The sequence below is a fragment of the Littorina saxatilis genome, linkage group LG10 (genome assembly GCF_037325665.1).
Source record: "Littorina saxatilis isolate snail1 linkage group LG10, US_GU_Lsax_2.0, whole genome shotgun sequence".
Lineage (NCBI taxonomy): Eukaryota > Metazoa > Mollusca > Gastropoda > Littorinimorpha > Littorinidae > Littorina > Littorina saxatilis.
In genome coordinates this window covers 8,674,893-8,697,603 of record NC_090254.1, presented here as the reverse complement: position 1 = coordinate 8,697,603, position 22,711 = coordinate 8,674,893, and the positions used below count along the sequence as shown (strand labels likewise).

At 40.2% G+C, this 22,711-nt stretch overlaps 2 protein-coding genes across 6 annotated transcripts in view; both read right to left on the bottom strand.

Annotated features, from left to right (window-relative positions):
- The window catches only part of LOC138978090 (agrin-like), a 391,935-nt gene that overhangs the window by 281,420 nt on the left and 87,804 nt on the right, over positions 1–22,711 (bottom strand). The window lies entirely within an intron of this gene.
- On the bottom strand, positions 465–10,732 carry LOC138978094 (uncharacterized). The gene is made up of 7 exons (XM_070350733.1): positions 9,945–10,732; positions 7,241–7,364; positions 4,758–4,905; positions 4,180–4,234; positions 3,169–3,296; positions 2,386–2,495; positions 465–1,647 (listed from the first exon to the last, which is right to left on the bottom strand). Exons 1-7 carry the CDS (start codon positions 10,184–10,186, stop codon positions 1,579–1,581), a joined length of 876 nt encoding a protein of 291 aa, XP_070206834.1. The 5' UTR covers positions 10,187–10,732; the 3' UTR covers positions 465–1,578.

Below are 22,711 nucleotides of genomic sequence, written 5' to 3'. Positions count from 1 at the left end.
AGATAGATAGGTAAGGAGGGTGAGAGAAAGAGAGGGAGCAAAGGAGGGAGGGAGAGAGAGAGATACGGAGGGAGGGAGAAAGAGAGAGGGAGCAAAGGAGGGATGGAGAGAGAGAGGTAAGGGGGGAGAGAGAGAGGGAGCAAAGGAGGGAGGGAGAGAGAGAGGTACGTAGGAAGGGAGAGAGAGAGGGAGCAAAGGAGGGAGGGAGAGAGAGAGGTAAGGAAGGAGGGAGAGAGAGAGAGAGGGAGCAAAGGAGGGAGGGAGGGAGAGAGAGGTACGGAGAAAGAGAGTGAGAGAGAGATAAAGGGAGCAAAGGAGGGGAGAGGAGAGAGGGAGAGGGGGCAAAGGAGGGAGGGAGAGAGAGAGGTACGTAGGAAGGGAGAGAGAGAGTGAGCAAAGGAGGGAGGGAGAGAGAGGTAAGGAGGGAGGGAGAGAGAGAGAGAGAGGGAGCAAAGGAGGGAGGGAGGGAGAGAGAGGTACGGAGGGAGAGAGAGAGAGGGAGCAAAGGAGGGAGGAAGAGAGAGAGGTAAGGAGGGAGGGAGCGAGAGAGAGAGAGACAGTCACACGCAGACGAACATAGCGTCACGCTCATACGGTAATTGCCTCTGTCATTTTTTATGTTCTGGAACGTCTTTGGTTTCTGAACAATCTGCTTATCTCATTTTAATTTGCGAACTGCCCATCTTCGGCTGTTACCACAGCATAACGTGAAATAAAAAGGTGACCGCAACATTTTCAGTCGGCAAAACTGCTAATCAACCCATAAAGAGATTCTGCATTCCGTACATTTTCAAAACAATTTGTTCTGCATCATAAAGAAAAAGTGTTCGGCAGTTTTGCTTACGTTACCGTGGCAATGGTTCCGATGGTCTAAGACTGTGTACTCTCTTACACATGATATATACCCTTCCAGTAGCTCCCCCTGTAGTTTCACCACAGACATGTCTAACACTGAGATAGGTATTTTTTCTTATGAGCGTGACGATAGATGTAGTGAGCAGTAACATGGCCATAGTGACAATAATAGAGGTGGTGCATTCCGGATCATTCATGACAAAGCTTTAATTCTCTGTTACATCATTATAAACAACACATACATATACCATCAAACTGATAACTAAACGCATAAATAGCTGTTCATTGAATATTGTGTTGATGGCAATATCTTAAACTGTTGTTCAATCAAAGTTCTTGAATGGTTAATACATGTAGATCAACAACAAAACTTTAAAACATAAGACTAAAAAAAGCATTGACCTGTTCTCATATCATTCCAAAAGCTCGAAATATGCAGGTTAACACCGCGTTTACTATGCTACCCTGATGTTTTATATTTGTTTATTTGTTTGAACATTGAAATTGCTTTTGGTTCGATGATGACCGATCACTGATGATTCGAAAACGATTGCATTTAATGTATACTTTGTATATACTTCATTGGCGTTTTTATTGAACAAAAAGTTCAATAGCAGCAAGTTTGATCAGGAAAAACATTGACTGTACATAATCTAAAACACACATCTAACCAAAATCACCAAAACACATTGTAACAAATGTTTACAATATCTAATGTTTCTTTCATGACTGGCTGACAAATATTTTGTCAACAACCTCCGGCAGCAGTACCCTCATCAAGTAGTCAGCCATCTAAAACAGACACAACAAAAGTACCACAGTGTTACCCATTTTCAACAGTATTTGATAACCCCGAGAGAAAATAATTAGGCATTACAAGCGGATTTCAATGAAAGCGAAACACTCCGTTTGCAAATGGGTGAGCACTCCACATTAAAAGAAAAAAACCGTTAATTGTTCATCTTCTTTGTGTTAATAATAGGAGATTCCGATGCCTCTGTTACGACAACGAACTCTCTGAACTGTACATCGTACGGGATCAAAAACAAGAATTGTATGTTAATGAAACGTTTATGTTTAACAAAACAAAATGTTACATATACTAGTACGTCGATCCAGTGGTCTTTTAATTAGACAGACAGACACACACTTATAGTACAAATAATAAATCTCAGAAGCGTGAATGTAACATCGCATAAGAAAGTATTGTTACGTTTTTTGTCTTTAAGCCTGAAGCTGCGGTTTTAGAAAAACAAGGCAGTAAAACTGTACCCCTAAAAAAACAAATTAATCAACAATAAACGCCGAAAGTATTGACGCCAAAGCTTGCAAATAGTCACAAGTTCCATCAGGAGTTTCAATGCCAAAAACATTATTTCCAATAATGCGATGAAATACATACGAATACATCAACATTTTCCTAACCATTTCTTGTAAAACGGGCTGCTACTTTCGTGACACAATGTGTGTACATGTTATGCTACTGTATGAAGGCCATCAAAACTAAATCAGTAAACCACTCTTACGTACGTTCAAAGACAATGTTCCGTGCTTGGAGAATAGAGATAAGAGAATATCCATCACAAGGTCTTCCTGGCCTTCTTGAAGGTAGCCAAGTCCTCCATATCCATCCAGCGATCCTGTAATAAACAGTTTCAGAAATTGTTTATAAGAAAATACCTCACTCTCTTATGAGCGGAACAGACTGCCGCACCCCGAGGCTCCTATGTAGATCTTTGCCAATAGTGTGTTCAGTGCCAGGTGCAGCGAATTACTTTAATGACACATTTATACTGAATTTCTGGACCAACATAAAAACAAATACCCGTGGTCTTTCATTTAAACTTCTGGTGCCATCAAAGGCATTTCACTTCACTATCTGGCAAACATCTTGGATCAACGATTTCTTTACATGGGCTACGTGACCACCGCTATACTGAGGGTACTCCCAAAATACACCGAAAAAAACCGTATAGTACGAGGTTAAAGAATAAAGATCTTTCCTTTAGTGGCACCTATCAAAAAGGGTCTGAACCCCACCTGTTTTTTACCCTTAGTAAAGTTGACACGTGCATCCTTCGATTGAGATGGCGTTATACATAATTTCTCCTATTGATTGATAATCATTACGTTTTGTCACCAACTAAGCAAGATGTTAGTGTGTGAATAATTTTGTGTAAGTACTGGATTACAGTAAATAGTACCATGTCATTGTAACTACAAAAGTAATAAACACGATTAGCTTTTTTAATTAAAGACCGTGTTGGGTGGGGAGACCATTATTGAATAAGGCAGCAATGAAGTGAAACTCACGTCGGGATACTCCACCTCGGCAGTACAGCTTATGACGGTCACTTTCTTTGGTCCCGTCAAATATGGCAAACAGTTCCGATTTCAGTTGTTTGACACGTGCTGCCAGTTTTTCGTCTGGCAACGTCAACCTGCCATGCACATGACAATTATATGATTTAATTTTGATACAACAGGTGAACAATTTAGATAAATGAATTTCCTGGTTAATCGTAACATTCCAATTCTACTGCAAGAGGTATATTGCGTGCCAGGCCGAGTTCATTAAGAGCTATTACCGGCAATCGACGCGCGGGGTTACAAGCGCCCATTGGGCTGTTCCTAAAAACAAATGTTCTTTAAAATGATTGATTTTATTGATTCGGGTTTTGAGTCAAGTGCTCTGCTACCTGAGCTCACTCGGCACATTGTTACTTCGCGTAGTGAGACAGTTTCTCGAGCATGAGAGTCCGTTATCAATCTGTGTCCGAGTCGCTCCGCAAACCATAACAAGGAGCTAAAGCACCACACACACAAAATACAGAAGATTACGGATTGGCAAAATAGGCTTGTTTTAGACGTATCCTTGCACATCCTGGCAAAACCCTCAATCCTGGCTGCCTTTTTTTCGGATTACGCGAAATGGGCAAAAGTCTTGCCGAATTCCCGTCAATTCAGAAATTCCGTGAATGCGGTCCGACTTAAACACTTTCACCCCGTTTGTCATATAGAAAAACATAAAGTCTGTTTTTTCCACTTTTTTCCTACAAAAGATAAACGACACAGCTAGGCTACAAAACCCTACAGTACAAACGAAAATGACGAGACCGAAACGTTACATGAATTCTTAAAATTATGACTCGTCTTAATGTATTCAATATGAACTGCTTTTTGGAAAGCAACATTCTGGATCCACTACCTCATTAGCAGTGAGCTTACAAACAGATTTAATATTGCACTACGACATTTTTTGAAAGGAACTATCGTTTAATTTGATAACAGAAGTTTGTAAACTGGCATCTTGTGTTCACCTACCCCAAATCAGGCTCATCAGTGTCTGCGATATTTTTAGGTGAAAGTGACACTGGACCTGCACAACAGAAAATGATTGGCATTGTTACTTAAACGCCTCGTGTGTTATGACAAAAACCACACAATATATTGCCCAAGTGCCTTTCATCGTCATGACATCTATTTGAATTACTCGCACTCTTGGTTTAGACAATTCTTTGTGTAACTGCACAACTCCGAAAAACTCAAAACAACGTATGGGCCATTCCTTTATATTGAAAGTACAGCACATTGCCAAAGCCTCAGCAAGGTTACTCGCTGACTGAACTTTTGAACAGTCTTGGAGTTAGCCAATTAAACTCCCACGCCATGGTTTAAAGTCACTGTACTTCTCACTTCAAGGTGCAGAGAGACCCTACAAGGATCCTGCACATGAACTTCAAAAGCTTGCATGGAATCCGGACACTTGGTTGCATTTGAGTTCGGAACCTTAGAAAATGTGTTCATTTAAGTTTTAAATCCACTGAGTAACATTAATTGCATTGTGTTTCTCATACATTTCGTATACAATAGCACAAAACTGTACCAGAAACAAACAGTACCTGCGTGGTTCATACCAAGGGAAGTTGTGTTTTGCCAGCCTTCCAGCAGCTTTGCCAAAGCGGAGTGACGTCTCTCAAGTTCTTCGTCGTGGACGTTGTAGCAGGACAGCTGAATTTCTGTTAAAACTCCGCTGATTTTTAACTGGACCTGAAATAAACAGACAAATTATATATACAGTCACATACCCACATCGCCTTCACTGTAAAGGCACACTCATTCCAATGTAATCAGTTCGGCTCAACGTTTGAGATGTGGCCGCGCCAGGCTTTTACATGGAATCATACCATCCACCTCTTGGTTATAAAATTACACAAAACGCTGAAATGAGGTGTGGTTAATATTTCAGTCAGAGAGAGAAATAAAGAGAGAGACCGACAGAGACCCAGAGAGAGAGAGAGAGAGAGAGAGAGAGAGAGGGAGAGAGAGAGAGAGAGAGAGAGAGAGGGAGAGAGAGAGAGAGAGACACAGAGACAGAGAGAGAAGAGAGAGAGAGAGAGGGATAGAGACAGAGGGAGAGAGACAGAGGGAGAGAGGGAGAGAGATACAGAGAGAGAGAGTGAGGGGAGAGAGAGAGAGGGGGGGGGGGGCGAGGAAAGGAGAGAGAGAGAGAGAGAGAGAGAGAGGAGAGAGAGCTCATTCTTGCTATACGGTAAACACTATAAAGAAACATTTTATCAGTCACACACGAGAGAGAGAGAGAGAGAGAGACTTAGACTTAGAACATTTTATTCACATAAAGGGTAGACATTTTAGGCCATAGGCTTAATCTTACAATGTGCCCTTGAAAGAAAGAGAGGGATAGAGAGAGAGAGAGTGAGAGAGAAGGGGGGGCGAGGGAGGGAGAGATAAAGAGCGCGAGGGAGAGAGAGGGAGAGAGAGTGAGAGAGAGAAGGGGGGGCGAGGGAGGGAGAGATAAAGAGCGCGAGGGAGAGAGAGAGAGAGAGAGAGAGAGAGAGAGAGAGAGAGAGAGAGAGAGAGAAGGGGGGGCGAAGGAGGGAGAGATAAAGAGCTCGAGAGAGAGAGAGAGAGAGAGAGAGAGAGAGAGAGAGAGAGAGAGAGAGAGAGATTGGATTGGATTGGATTGGATTGTTTACTCATTTAGGCCATAGCCCCTTGTGAGGGGGGTGAACATATATACTATGACATAATGACATTTGCACACAAATGAAATAAATCATACACGAACTAAGACATTACATTTCAAATAAAATATATCGTAGGCTTACATGAACTAAGACATAACAACACTACGTAGTCGAAATGCTTTGTACACATAAACTGACAACTTTCGAACAATACCTTCATTCACAGATGCCATAAGCATAGAAAACTTGTGTAAACTTGGGTTTCTACAAAACTTAGCAAAAATAAACTAGCATCGCAAATCACGAAGTGCGGGGCAACAAAGCACAAAATGAAACTCATCTTCCTTACGTTCCCTGCACAACGGGCATAACAACATTATCTGCATCGTATCTCTTATATCGATTAACGTGCACAAATAGTTCTGTTATTCCACCTCGGAATCTTGCCATATTAATTGTCAAATGCCTATCCATGTTCAATAATAAAAAAGGTTTTACTTCGTGCACGGTGCAAAATGTCCTATATAACGCAAATCTATAACTGTTCTGAACATGAACATTCCATTCGTGCCATCTACAATCAATCAATCTTTCTCTGAAATCTTTAAAAAAACCGGTTCTCATCTTGCACTCCTTGATTCATCCATACAAACCCAAAACCATTCTGACATAATTTACAACGTACGCTAGACACCCAGTTTCTTTTACCTCTTTCATCCAGTTCACGCAACATTTTATATGCTTTATGTGGCAATCTATTTACGTCCATTCTTAACAACTTCAACCAATATTTAACACAACGTATTGCAGCATTCACATAAAGGAAAGGGAGGGAGAGAGATATAGAGTGACAGAGGGAGGGAGAGAGTGAGGGGAGAAAGAGAGAGGGGGGCGAGAAAAGGAAAGAGAGAGAGAGGAAGAGAAAGAGAGAGAGAGAGACAGAGAGAGAGAGAGATCATTCTTGCTATACGGTAAACACTATAAAGAAACATTTTATCAGTCACACACATCAGAGAGAGAGAGAGGGGGAGAGTGAGAGAGAGAGAAGGGGGGGCGAGGGAGAGATAAAGAGCGCGAGGGAGAGATAAAGAGCGCGAGGGAGAGAGAGAGAGAGAGGGGGAGAGAGAGAGAGAGAGGGAGAGAGACCCAGAGAAAGAGAGAAAGAGAGAGAGAGAGAGAGAGAGAGAGAGAGAGATCATTCTTGCTACATGATGTATACGGTAAACACTATAAAGAAACATTTTATCAGTCACACAAATTAAAGGGTCTCTGCTCAAGATCTTAGAATGTGACGAGTGTCCTAAATTTAATATATCACACAACACATAAAACATATTCAATGAAAACAAAATGATGACTTAGGTATTAGTCGGATGCACATGAAGTACGTTGCGTACCTCTGCATCGTTGTTGTTCGAGGACTCATGGTTGTGACTGTTCATCATGTTTTTGATCCAAAGCAAACCTTTCTTGCGGTCAGCAGATACAAAAATGAAGGCTGGGCATTCTGTTTTCTTTGACCTGAAAGTACAAAACAATATATTTACGAAACGGGGCAAAATTAACAAGGAACGAAACAACAATTCAACATTCTGACCAATTGATTTATTTGTGTTTACACTATTTATTTATTTGTTCATTTATTTATTTATTTACGAGGATTTATATCGCGCACGTATCTCACCACACAAGGCGACTCAAGGCGCATGTTACCTATTAATGCACACAGGCAAAATATAAGCCAAATTTATTTTGTTGGTCCGAACTCTTCTAGGGTTTCGTTATTTTAGAGAGAGAGACAGACAGAGAGAGAGAGAGAGACAATGACAATGACAAATTCTTTATTAACGAGGGTAATGGCATAAGCAAACAGGTGCTTTTTTACATCCAGCCCTCGCCCGAATGATAATACGTTTTAAAATGTTGGAATATCAATTAAAGAAGTAATAAAAACAAACGACAAACAAGCAAACGATTACAGACTAAACAAACAAACAAAAATATACATACAAACGAACATGACATACTTATTGTCAAAGGTATAATGAAAACTGTTTCAAGCAACGCAAAACGTGAGAGAGAGAGAGAGAGAGAGAGAGAGAGGAGAGAGAGAGAGAGAGAGAGAGGAGAGAGAGAGAGAGAGAGAGAGAGAGAGAGAGAGAGAGAGAGAGAGAGAGAGAGAGAGAAATCTCTTTTCATCCAGCCCTCGCCCAAGAGGGAATTAACTAAGCAGTGCATAATATTGAAGCAGAAGAAGAAGCAAAACAAAAACATAAAAACATGGTTATTAAATCAGACAAAAAGGGGAACAAAAAAGAAGAAAAAAATGAAATGATTATATTAGTAGATCTTCATGTACTTATCAAACAGCAGTACCTGATCGCGGCATTAAGTGCCACACGACGATGAAAGCATATACACAAAAGTATGTCTTCTAAAACTGGCAACAGAAAGTGGCTGTCTGAGAGAAACTGGTAAAACATTCCACAGAAATGGACCTGAGCATGCCAGACTAGTTTTATACAAGTCAATTCTAGGGAGGGGAACATTTAGTTTCTTCGTGCGGCTTGATGAAGTCTCAGTTAATAATATTATTTTAGTTAAATAGTCCGGTACATGTCCACGAACTATTTTATGCATAAACCTTGCCTTGTTAAACGCTAGTCTGGATGAAAGTGGAAGAATTTCAGCTTTTTTGTAGTCATGATTAGAGAGGGTGCTGTTTTTCAGCAGAACAACTTTTACTCCGCGTCTGTGCAAAGATTTTAGGGGTCTTAAAGCTGCATCACTTGCAGAATCCCAAAGGGTTGATGCATAGTCTATTCCAGACTGCACATGCGCTTGAAAAAATGTTCTGCGTGCATCAAAATTTAGAAAATGTTTAATCTTTGCAGACTGATGAACTGATGAGAGAGAGAGAGAGAGACAGACAGAGACAGAGAGACAGAGAGAGAGAGAGAGACAGAGAGACAGACATACAGACAGACAGACACACACACACACACAAAGAGCGATGTGGATTCACAGTGCGCGGCGCGTTGTGCAGCGTTGCGATTTACAACGCGCGGCGCTACGAGGGGCGCAGCGATTCACGACGCGCGATGTATTCTGCTGTTACATTTTCTTCACAATCGGAATAACTTGACTAAATGTAACAAGTCGCGTAAGGCGAAAATACAACATTTAGTAAAGTAGCTGTCGAACTCACAGAATGAAACTGAACGTAATGCAACCCAGCAAGACCGTATACTCGTAGCATCGTCAGTCCACCGCGCACGGCAAAGGCAGTGAAATTGACAAGATGAGCGGAGTAGCACTTGCGCTGAGAAGGATAGCACGCTTTTCTGTACCTCTCTTCGTTTTAACTTTCTGAGCGTGTTTTTAATCCAAACATATCACATCTATATGTTTTTGGAATCAGGAACCGACAAGGAATAAGATGAAGGTGTTTTTAAAATTGATTTGGACAATTTAATTTTGATAATAATTTTTATATTTTTAATTTTCAGAGCTTGTTTTTAATCCAAATATAACATATTTATATATTTTTTGAATCAGAATATGATAAAGAATAAGATGTACGTAAATTTGGATCGTTTTATAAAAATTTTTTTTTTTTTTACAATGTTCAGATTTTTAATGACCAAACTCACTCATTAGTTTTTAAGCCACCAAGCTGAAATGCAATACCAAACCCAGGCCTTCGTCGAAGATTACTTGATCAAAATTTCAACCAATTTGGTTGAAAAATGAGAGCGTGACAGTGCCGCCTCAACTTTCACGAAAAGCCGGATATGACGTCATCAAAGACATTTATTGAAAAAATGAAAAAAAAGTATGGGGATTTCATAAAGATCGGTCCAGTAGTTTAGTCTAAATCGCTCTACACACACAGACAGACAGACAGACACACACACACACACACAAACATACACCACGACCCTCGTCTCGATTCCCCCCTCTACGTTAAAATATTTAGTCAAAACTTGACTAAATAAAAATAAAAAATAAATAATAATATTAAAATTAAACATTCATACGAGTTACTATCTGTGACAAGGAAGCATAAGAAGTATAGCAAATAAGTATAAATCCGCTTACCCATTGCTCCTATTCGCACCTCGGCCTGTGAGTCGTCCTTTTCCTGAGTACTTGCACACAAGTTTTGCGTATGCATACTTCAGTTCGTCTGGAAAGGGCTGTTTTGAATTCTTGTTCGCAAGTTGAACAGCACGACTGTATTTGACCACGTACACCAAATCGTTCTTTCTGGAAAAGTCTGCCAGCCGTTCGGTAAGGTCGTTCCAACTTCTGAATGTTTCCCCAACTGTCATTTGCGCCATTTCTCAGCAATTGATCAACGGTGTGGTTATGGGTGTAGTAAGTGTCGAATTGTGGGAATGCACAGTTCTGTCCGCCAAGTGGTTTTAAACACCGCGCGTATTTGCACCAAGTAATAACGTGTCACATCAAAATAGTACTTTACTGTCAGATAGTTTAGCGCCAAAAACATGAACCAATGATAGCCCATGGATTAGTAAGTCACATCATGTTGGGGCGGGGCCAATGAACTAATGTCAACACAGTAAGTATCAACCAATGTTTTGCTCCGCCCCCACATCACGTGACCCATAAACCCATCGCCTATAATTAGATCATAAAATTACCGCTTCAGTTCTGAGACATCCTGCTTGCTGGCGCGCGCGCAGAGAAAACATTTCCCTATTTATCTTCACTTCTGATGCTCATCCTATTGTTGTTGGCTTTCGGATAACAGGGAGCAAAGGGCAGTGCCCCACTTAGTGATCGACATAATGCTATCTTTCCTGTAATAAAGTTCAAAGTTCAAAGTTCCAAAATTCTCTCTCTCTCTCTCTCTCTCTCTCTCTCTCTCTCTCTCTCTCTCCCTGCCCCCCACACACAAATACACACGCACTAACACATACAAAGCAGCAGGCTAGGATGCGGCAAATTGGGTAAGGCAGAATGGTAAATGGTATACGGCAAGTTGGGAGAGGCTGGTTGGGTTGCCGCCAACGCATCTAGCATTCCAAGTTCTACAAGGGGGGGGGGGGGGGGGGGGGTGTTCTTTTGAAACAAGTGCTACCAAGTTTTGCTTTTGCCGGTTTTGGTAATCCTACATTCCTCCGTGCGACAGCGGACTTAATGCGCATTAAAAACTCTTTTGATGTTTTGCTTAAATTTTGACTTGGAGCGAAATAAATTAAAACATCTTGTTCGTTGTGCTTTTTGTTTTTTAATTAAAGCGTATTCCATTTTTAAATTAAATATCACTTGCCTGTTAGCGCTTTATTGTTGTTGCAATAGTTGTATTTACTTGGAAGAAAAAAGGCATACAACGAGACATTCATGGTAGCCAAAGAAGCAAATATGAATAAGAGACCTTCCTCCCTTTTTAAGTTTTACTGACACAGTGACAGACGACTCAATTCGTCATCAAAGACTTGTTATTGGCGCCACAAAGCCAAGAACTCATCCTTTTTCCTCCGGCGAGTATGACTCCATGGCGTAACTCCACACACTCAGCTTCGTTCAAGTGGTCTGTATTCGCAATGGGTAGGGAGGGGGGGCATGAAACCTAGCTTAAGTGTGCCAGGTAACGTGTCACTATTTCAAGAAAACATAACACCACAAAAGCTTCTTGCGTGATTGAAGAATTACTCAAGCGAGCGATAAGTGTGTGATCACATCCGTTCTGTACCCCAGGACAGCTTTAGAGAATGCGTCATACTCATTCAGCTATTTCCTTGTTCATGATCGAAGAGAATAGAAAGTTCCTAAACAAAAAAATCTTTGGAACTTTAAGCAAAGGGTTCTCTGAAGTTTCAACAATTTTTTCAATATATTGCCTTGACCGGGGAAAGATAACATAGATGGGTAAAAGCCGGCAAATATTTCATGAACTGATAAACGTAAAATTGACGGGTGTACGCCAGCAAATATTGTATGGACTATAAAAGGAAGAACAGTGTTCTTGTTACGGCGATGACCTTAAAGGTGATCTCACAGAATGTTGTTTGAAACCCAACAGAAACAAATAAAAACAGAAACAAACAAGTCGCGTAAGGCGAAAATACAACATTTAGTCAAGTAGCTGTGGAACTCCCAGAATGAAACTGAACGCAATGCAACGCAGCAAGACAGTATACTCGTAGCATCGTCAGTCCACCGCTCACGGCAAAGGCAGTGAAATTGACAAGAAGAGCGGTTTAGTAGTTGCGCTGAGAAGGATAGCACGCTTTTCTGTACCTCTCTTCGTTTTAACTTTCTGAGCGTGTTTTTAATCCAAACATATCATATCTATATGTTTTTGCAATCAGGAACCGACAAGGAATAAAATGAAAGTGTTTTTGAATTGATTTAGAAAATTTAATTTTGAAAATAATTTTTATATATTTAATTTCCAGAGCTTGTTTTTAATCCAAATATAACATATTTATATGTTTTTGGAATCAGCAAATGATTTAGAATAAGATGAACGTAAATTTGGATCGTTTTATATAAAAAAAATTTTTTACAATTTTCAGATTTTTAATGACCAAAGTCATCAATTTATTTTTAAGCCACCAAGCTGAAATGCAATACCGAAGTCCGGGCTTCGTCGAACATTACTTGATCTGTATGTGGGCAGCACACGTCTTCAGATGTCTATGAAAAGATGTATGAGCAACTGCAGAACTAAAACGTGCATGATATTATGAAGCATCGATTAGAGATAACTATTGCGAGCATGACCAACATGAGAAATCATGTTTTTGACAGTTTTGAACTGCCAAAATTAAGTGAGGACATGGAGTTTATCTTTTAAGCATTGCATGGGGTTCTAGAACTGTCCGAGGGGGTATTGGGAGATAAGTGTTACCATACATGGTGTACCTCAATCAACATTAGACATTCAGTGACTTGAAAACAGCCCTTACAGGCATGATTAGCGCGTTTTGCATGGATGATTGCGTTCATGTCTTTGATGAATTTGTCTCGACATTGCGCGTGTGTAACTTCACAACGAAGGGGTTAATTTGTCCAGTACTTTAAGTTTAGGAAATAATTTTTATGGTCATAGTTGTTGTGCAAAAACTTCAGTTCGACCATTTTACACAGTTTTGAATGTTTATTTATTTATTTATTTATTAAGGAGATTTCTATAGCGCTAATATGTTGGTAGTATTTTTTTCGACCGAGTTATCTCTATTCGTTGGGCAGTTTTGTTTGTCGGACAGATTTTTCACACAAATGACCAGGAAACCGGATTACGTAAGCCGCGTCAGCTGTTCCCTTTGTAAAAGTCAGCGTAGCTCGAGAACGGCATTGGAGTACTTTCGGTGTTCTTTACCTTGCCCAAGAAACAGCGCATATGACTCTTTGAGTATACTTCACAAACTCGAGTTGTGCTTGGTTTGATCATAAACACTATCTAGTCAAGGACGTCGTAAAATGGCCCTCGGTCAAGTTTTCACCGAGAACTATTTTATGATGTCCTTGACTGTTATGTGTTAGTCGGCTTAGAATATGCGCGCAGGCTTCAAAGTTTTGATCCATTCGATTATCTCAACAGACATCCTTTGATTGTAAAGTTGAATGCGGGCGATGGTTTAACATACTTAACTTGAAAGTTTCCCGCTGTGGTAGATTTTTATGGTGGTTGTCACACAGGCAGCGACGGCTTTACTGGTCGGACCCAGTTGTGCTGAATGAATCTAGGGGTCATGGTCGAGGCCGTGTTTATCGTCCGGGTTAAAGAATTGAATTGGCATAAGGTTATATTTGTCCATATAATCATACAGGGTTGCAAAGCGGGTTAAGTTTGAAGTACATTTTACGAAGGTGTGCTCTATGGTAATTTCGCTGTCACACTCGCAGTTTCTTTTGAAAACGGAAGAATTGAGGCCTTTGGTTCGGGCCCTTCTTAGAATGCGTAATAGGGCTGGAGGGAGTTTAGGAAAAAAGCCCCATTTGATGTATTTCATGGGGTCGTTCTTGTGTGTGCTGTTTAGTTTTGTAAGTAAAAATGCGTTTTGGAAGCATGGATTTTAATTCTATTTTAGTTTCGTTAAAAAAAAGATAAAACTCAGGATCACCTGTTAAGAGGTTTAAAAATGACAACATCGTGAGAAAAATATAAATGGTATTCTGAGATGGAGTAGCCAATATTAATTTCGGTTGAGGAGGAAATGGAAGCCTTCTTTGCTGCAGTGTCGGCTAGATCATTTCCTCTTAGGTTAGTATGCGAGGGAATCCATATTAGGTCTAGGGCCGTGCCTTGTAAGATTACTTGATGCAGTTGTGCGTTACCTCGCTTTTGCCTTTAATGACTGACTGACTGACTGACTTTGGGGATTAACGTCCTCTGAGGTAACTAAGATCTATTTGAGAACATTTACTGTGATACTGTAAGAGGAGCAAGAAAAGAAAAGAAAAAAGATTTAAAACGAAAATAGGGGATGAGGGGGTAGATGGGGGGGAGGGATGAGACCATGAAACTAGTTTTTAGAAGTTATGCAATAAAACATTTAAACATTGTAGGCTCAGACCACTTCGCCGTATTTAATCTTAGACACCGTACGTTATTAGACCCGAAAGTGCAATACTTAAGATGCTGGTCCGCTCAAAGCACTGTTGAAGTAACAATTTGTCTTTTGGTCGCAGATAAGGACATACTCTGTCAAAACATTTGAATGTATGTCTGAAGCATGACTAAACGCCCCGAAGGGCTCCGTCTAGTAACTCTATTTTTGATATCGTTTTTTGTGTTTTTTTGAGCAATTTGCAATGAGGTCACCCATCATAATAAGTTCCATACGCCATCTTAGTGAAACGGAGGCATTTTGTATCGCTGATTTGATTTACAAACTGCTCTTGCAGCGGATCATTTGATCGGAACTAAATAAGTAAAGTGAAAATTGGTAAATAAATATATAGATGGATAAATCAGAAAACAAGATTGCAAAACATAAACACGCTCATAAAACATGTTAGTTTCCACTATTGCCGTAAACAAGTTCTCTGCAAAAACATCGAAAGTCAAATACTGTTTTCGCCTCTGTTTCTACTTGTTGTTGATTTTTTACATTAATTTTAATCAAGTCTTGTAGATTTTATCTTTGAAATATATTTGCTTTGTGTTTTGTAACAGAATTAACTATGGTATTGTGTTGCTTAGTACTTGATGCATGAATTGGCGTCTCGCAGAATTACACGCCTCTAAGGAAGGCCTGGCAACAGGTCGAAAATTTGGGCTGCCACTTGAAATTCTCTGTTAGGCTTTTCTTTTCCTTGATTTTGTTGAAATCTCTCTCTCTCTCTCTCTCTCTCTCTATCTCTCTCTCTCTCTCTCTCTCTCTCTCTCTCTCTCTCTCTCTCTCTCTCTCTCTCTCTCTCTCTCCCCACACGCACTAACACACACTGGGATGCGGCAAATTGGGTAAGGCAGACTGGGATACAGCAAGATGGGAGAGGCAGGATGGGATGCCGCCAACGCATCTAGCAGTGCAAATTCAACAAGGGGGGGGGGGGGGGGGCGTTCTTTTAAATCAAGTTTTGCCCAGTTTTGGTTTTGCCGGTTTTGGTAATCCTACATTCCTCCGTGCGACAGCGGACTAAATGCGCATTAAAAACTATTTAGATGTTTTGCTTAAATTTTGACTTGGAGCGAAATAAATTAAAACATCTTGTTCGTTGTGCTTTTGTTTTAAATTAAAGCGTATTCCATTTTTAAATTAAATATCACTTGCCTGTTAGCTCTTTATTGTCGTTGCAATAGTTGTATATACTTGGAAGAAAAAAAGGCATACAACAAGACATTCATGGCAGCCAAATCAAATATGAATAAGAGACCTTCCTCCCTTGTTACGTTTTTCTGACAGACGACTCAATTCGTCACCAAAGACTTGTTATTGGCGCCACAAAGCAAAGAACTAACCCTTTTTCCTCCGGCGAGTATGACTCCATGGCGTAACTCCACACACTCAAATTTGTTCAAGTGGTCTGTATTCCCAATGGGTAGGGAGGGGGGGGGGCATGAAACCTGCTTAAGTGTGCCAGGTAACGTGTCACTATTTCAAGAAAACATAACACCACAAAAGCTTCTTGCGTGATTGAAGAATTACTCAAGCGAGCGATAAGTGTGTGATCACATCCGTTCTTACCCCAGGACAGCTTTAGAGAATGCGTCATACTCATTCGGCTATTTCCTTGTTCATGATCGAAGAGAATAGAAAGCTCCTAAACAAAAAAATCTTTGGAACTTTAAGCAAAGGGTTCTCTGAAGTTTCAACAATCATTTCAATATATTGCCTTGACCGGGGAAAGATAACATAGATGGGTAAAAGCCGGCAAATATTTCATGAACTGATAAACGTAAAATTGACGGGTGTACGCCAGCAAATATTGTATGGACTATAAAAGGAAGAACAGTGTTCTTGTTACGGCGATGACCTTAAAGGTGATCTCACAGAATGTTGTTTGAAACCCAACAGAAACAAATAAAAACAGAAACAAAAAAGGTCAGACATTTAACGTAAGAGTTTATAATAGGATGCTTCGAAAAACATATTGAATTAGTTATACATGTATACATCCGTTAAAGGCTTCTCGGTACCGTAAATATAAAAGAAGGCGAACATTCAAAGAACTATTGAGGTAGGGGTCTAAATCAAACGTAACTTTTGTTCTTAACCAATATATACATTCAACATGTAATATACATGCCAAGCGTTTCAAGGGTGCTGCCTGTTGCTTCTTTCAGCATTTGTTGAACATTTATTAACACTGTTTCTACAAGTAGACCCAAATTGATTTAGTCGTACATTCTAATACAATGTTGTTGTTTTTTTCTCTACTGCATTTTACGTTTGACAAGAAACCTGATTTAGACCACCCAGATACGGTATTTGCAAAATATTTATCTCTTTTATATATTTTTTTCAAAATTGTTGTTTATGAAATCGAAAATCACATCGAAAAATGTCACTATTCGATGTTCCCTCACTTAATCTGGGTGTGAAGGGCTTTCTTGAAGCAGACACCGGGGCTTGCTAAACGATTGCCGCTTGAGCGGAGGGGAGTCAAGCGTGATTAAGTGCCTGGCCTGCCAATTGACACCTACCGGCGAAAACACACAATGGGCCACAAGGAAGCTTTCTTTTGTCGGAGAACAAGGAAGAGGCATGCTGGCTGTCTCTGGATCATATGTAGACTATGTTTGAATATGTCCGAGTTTGTTTATGTTTGAGAAGGAGTACGCACAAGACAGACAGACAAGCAAATAACATATAGACACATAAATAAACAATCTAAGTAGTAAATGGATTTATGCTGATCTGTATGTGGGCAGCACACGTCTTCAGATGTCTATGAAAAGATGTATGAGCAACTGCAGAACTAAAACGTGCATAATATTATGAAGCATCGATTAGAGATAACTATTGCGAGCATGACCAACATGAGAAATCATGTTTTTGACAGTTTTGAACTGCCAAAATTAAGTAAGGACATGGAGTTTATCTTTTAAGCATTGCATGGGGTTCTAGAACTGTCCGAGGGGGTATTGGGAGATAAGTGTTACCATACATGGTGTACCTCAATCAACATTAGACATTCAGTGACTTGAAAACAGCCCTTACTGGCATGATTAGCGCGTTTTCCATGGATGATTGCGTTCATGTCTTTGATGAATTTGTCTCGACATTGCGCGTGTGTAACTTTACAACGAAGGGGTTAATTTGTCCAGTACTTTAAGTTTGGGAAATAATTTTTATGGTCATAGTTGTTGTGCAAAAACTTCAGTTCGACCATTTTACACAGTTTTGAATATTTATTTATTTATTTATTAAGGAGATTTCTATAGCGCATAACTAAAAGCACTCTGCGCTTTACAAAATCACAAAGTATAAGCACGCGCAAACATACTATGATTAAATAGAACTTAGCTTAGCAAGACATACTAAGAACACTAAACATTTGAGTTCATACAAAAATAGAGAATTAAATTAAATACTGGACAAGCGATTTAACTGCAATGGGCTATTTCAAATACAAACGTTTAGTTAACAATAAAAGGCAGTGCATAAAACTCCATAATCCTAAGAGGGTCAAATAAATAAGAAACATAAGACTAGATAGTGTCTGTAAAAGAAGCCTTTTCTCCAACATTTGTTCCAAAACACACCTCCGAATGATTGTCGATGACTCGAAAGCTTTCCTATCTTGTGATTGCCTTGAATCTAGCTGAATCTAGGGGTCCTTAACGTCCTCACAGGAAATTTTCCTTTTAGGGACATGAGTTGATGATACGCTAATTAAAAATAAAAAGGAGGGAAAGAAAAGGGCAAGACCAAGCAATCCCGACCGTGATAGGACCCCGGCCCCGCTCTCCGTGAATAAGGGAGGGGGTGGGGCAATAAGAAATATACATTAAGATCCTTGTAAGAGGAATATTAATAATTTTTCTTTGATATGCGTTGACTTCCTAGGGGAAGGACCATTAAAAACGTGGATTTTAATTCAATTTTAGTTTCGTTAAAAAAAAAGATAAAACTCAGGACCACCTGTTAAAAGGTTTAAAAGTGACAACATTGTGAGAAAAATATAAAGAACATGCGCAAACACGTAATACTGATCTTCTATAGGGTAGTAACATTTGGACACATCATTTTATTTACGCACGCATGAGTTGCTATACGGCATTTACTCATTATAAATAGGATAAAAAGATAGGGTTAAGAGATCTATCTGCATTGTCCGTCGACCTCCCCGCCACTACAATAGTCGCAGGGGAGGCGACGGCACATTAGCAGTATTAACTGAGAGAGAAAACAGCTATCCTCTCGTTTATATAATCATGTTTTTAAGTTTATCGTGTAATCCGGAAACAGGAGTTTAAAACCATCAGGAGGAGAGGAACAAACAAAAAAAAACAAAAAAAAAACCACGCCCGCGAGGTGGGGCAATGCCCTTCGCTCCCTGCGAGCTGTGTGTCCCCTTTGTTTAAGTTAAAACCGTTGACAAATGACGATCATGTGTTTATGCTGGCTTTATTTTAGTTTGCTCCCACTTTAGGGAGTCCAAAATTACAAGGGACTTACAGTGATTTTTTAATTGTGAGAATTTCCTCAGACGACAGATCTCTGCTCCCCGCGAGAGCGCTGAGGGCCATGAGGTAGGTGTCTGGTTTAGGGACGGACACTTTATTTTTTGTCACAAAACAGTAGGTATCCGTTAATAAGTTGATGAGAGCCTCGGGGCTCTGCTTCTGCCTAGCAGTCACCATAGAGGTGAGGCAGAGCTCTAGGTAGCCTCTCAGGTCTTTTTCTTCTGTTTTTTTGGGTTGTTATGAACACAGAGTCTCTGTGACTATCGACTTTTTTGAAGACTTCTGCTGCCAGTTCCCTTTCCTGTGAAGGTTTAATGTCTCGCTGTTTTTGTTCCAGGTCGGTTTCGATCTTTTTCATTACTTTACTGTAAATTTGATCGGCCACTGAGGCGACAAATTCTTCTTGGTTAAATGGCTTGTCTCTTCCCTTGTTTAGTGGACTCTGTGCAGTGCGGTGAGTGCCATTGTCCGCCTTCTTATGGTTTGTTTTGACTGAGCTTTTCACCAGGGGTGAGGGGGGTGTTTACCTTTGTCGTAACGGCCGTGGCGAACGGCATTAGCGTATCCAGTTTGGGGGGTTGAGGTCTTTTGGGGAGCATCCAGTTGAATCTAGCTACAACTGCTTTGTGTTTAATAACTATTATCATGTATTGAATCCCGTGGTCTTTCTTCGGGGGATGTGGGGGGGGGGGGGGGGGGTGGTGGATAATATGTTGGTAGTATTTTTTTCGACCGAGTTATCTCTATTCGTTGGGCAGTTTTGTTTGTCGGACAGATTTTTCACACAAATGACCAGGAAACCGGATTACGTAAGCCGCGTCAGCTGTTCCCTTTGTAAAAGTCAGCGTAGCTCGAGAACGGCATTGGAGTACTTTCGGTGTTCTTTACCTTGCCCAAGAAACAGCGCATATGACTCTTTGAGTATACTTCACAAACTCGAGTTGTGCTTGGTTTGATCATAAACACTATCTAGTCAAGGACGTCGTAAAATGGCCCTCGGTCAAGTTTTCACCGAGAACTATTTTATGATGTCCTTGACTGTTATGTGTTAGTCGGCTTAGAATATGCGCGCAGGCTTCAAAGTTTTGATCCATTCGATTATCTCAACAGACATCCTTTGATTGTAAAGTTGAATGCGGGCGATGGTTTAACATACTTAACTTGAAAGTTTCCCGCTGTGGTAGATTTTATGGTGGTTGTCACACAGGCAGCGACGGCTTTACTGGTCGGACCCAGTTGTGCTGAATGAATCTAGGGGTCATGGTCGAGGCCGTGTTTATCGTCCGGGTTAAAGAATTGAATTGGCATAAGGTTATATTTGTCCATATAATCATACAGGGTTGCAAAGCGGGTTAAGTTTGAAGTACATTTTACGAAGGTGTGCTCTATGGTAATTTCGCTGCCACACTCGCAGTTTCTTTTGAAAACGGAACAATTGAGGCCTTTGGTTCGGGCCCTTCTTAGAATGCGTAATAGGGCTGGAGGGAGTTTAGGAAAAAAGCCCCATTTGATGTATTTCATGGGGTCGTTCTTGTGTGTGCTGTTTAGTTTTGTAAGTAAAAATGCGTTTTGGAAGCATGGATTTTAATTCTATTTTAGTTTCGTTAAAAAAAATCAAAAAGCCAAATCAAATATGAATAAGAGACCTTCCTCCCTTGTTACGTTTTTCTGACAGACGACTCAATTCGTCACCAAAGACTTGTTATTGGCGCCACAAAGCAAAGAACTAACCCTTTTTCCTCCGGCGAGTATGACTCCATGGCGTAACTCCACACACTCAAATTTGTTCAAGTGGTCTGTATTCCCAATGGGTAGGGAGGGGGGGGGGGGGCATGAAACCTGCTTAAGTGTGCCAGGTAACGTGTCACTATTTCAAGAAAACATAACACCACAAAAGCTTCTTGCGTGATTGAAGAATTACTCAAGCGAGCGATAAGTGTGTGATCACATCCGTTCTTACCCCAGGACAGCTTTAGAGAATGCGTCATACTCATTCGGCTATTTCCTTGTTCATGATCGAAGAGAATAGAAAGCTCCTAAACAAAAAAATCTTTGGAACTTTAAGCAAAGGGTTCTCTGAAGTTTCAACAATCATTTCAATATATTGCCTTGACCGGGAAAGATAACATAGATGGGTAAAAGCCGGCAAATATTTCATGAACTGATAAACGTAAAATTGACGGGTGTACGCCAGCAAATATTGTATGGACTATAAAAGGAAGAACAGTGTTCTTGTTACGGCGATGACCTTAAAGGTGATCTCACAGAATGTTGTTTGAAACCCAACAGAAACAAATAAAAACAGAAACAAAAAAGGTCAGACATTTAACGTAAGAGTTTATAATAGGATGCTTCGAAAAACATATTGAATTAGTTATACATGTATACATCCGTTAAAGGCTTCTCGGTACCGTAAATATAAAAGAAGGCGAACATTCAAAGAACTATTGAGGTAGGGGTCTAAATCAAACGTAACTTTTGTTCTTAACCAATATATACATTCAACATGTAATATACATGCCAAGCGTTTCAAGGGTGCTGCCTGTTGCTTCTTTCAGCATTTGTTGAACATTTATTAACACTGTTTCTACAAGTAGACCCAAATTGATTTAGTCGTACATTCTAATACAATGTTGTTGTTTTTTTCTCTACTGCATTTTACGTTTGACAAGAAACCTGATTTAGACCACTCAGATACGGTATTTGCAAAATATTTATCTCTTTTATATATTTTTTTCAAAATTGTTGTTTATGAAATCGAAAATCACATCGAAAAATGTCACTATTCGATGTTCCCTCACTTAATCTGGGTGTGAAGGGCTTTCTTGAAGCAGACACCGGGGCTTGCTAAACGATTGCCGCTTGAGCGGAGGGGAGTCAAGCGTGATTAAGTGCCTGGCCTGCCAATTGACACCTACCGGCGAAAACACACAATGGGCCACAAGGAAGCTTTCTTTTGTCGGAGAACAGGAAGAGGCATGCTGGCTGTCTCTGGATCATATGTAGACTATGTTTGAATATGTCCGAGTTTGTTTATGTTTGAGAAGGAGTACGCACAAGACAGACAGACAAGCAAATAACATATAGACACATAAATAAACAATCTAAGTAGTAAATGGATTTATGCTGATCTGTATGTGGGCAGCACACGTCTTCAGATGTCTATGAAAAGATGTATGAGCAACTGCAGAACTAAAACGTGCATAATATTATGAAGCATCGATTAGAGATAACTATTGCGAGCATGACCAACATGAGAAATCATGTTTTTGACAGTTTTGAACTGCCAAAATAAGTAAGGACATGGAGTTTATCTTTTAAGCAACAGGTCGAAAATTTGGGCTGCCACTTGAAATTCTTTGTTAGGCTTTTCTTTTCCTGATTTGTTGAAATCTCTCTCTCTCTCTCTCTCTCTCTCTCTCTCTCTCTCTCTCTCTCTCTCTCTCTCTCTCTCTCTCTCTCTCTCTCTCTCTCTCTTCTCTCTCTCTCTCTCTCTGCCCCACACGCACTAACACACACTGGGATGGGCAAATTGGTAAAGCAGACTGGGATACAGCAAGATGGGAGAGGCAGGATGGGATGCCGCCAACGCATCTAGCAGTGCAAATTCAACAGGGGGGGGGGTGGGGGGGGGGGCCGTTCTTTTAAATCAAGTTTTGCCCAGTTTTGAGTTTGCCGGTTTTGGTAATCCTACATTCCTCCGTGCGGCAGCGGACTAATGCGCATTAAAAACTATTTAGATGTTTTGCTTAAATTT

Coding starts and splice junctions, on each gene's coding strand:
- LOC138978094 (XM_070350733.1), bottom strand. CDS start 10,186: ATGGCGCAAATGACAGTTGGGGAAACATTCAGAAGTTGGAACGACCTT. Junction 4,906..7,240: donor CGAACAACAACGATGCAGAG/GTACGCAACGTA, acceptor TGTTTATTTCAG/GTCCAGTTAAAAATCAGCGG. Junction 1,648..2,385: donor ACGGAACATTGTCTTTGAAC/GTACGTAAGAGT, acceptor TGTCTGTTTTAG/ATGGCTGACTACTTGATGAG.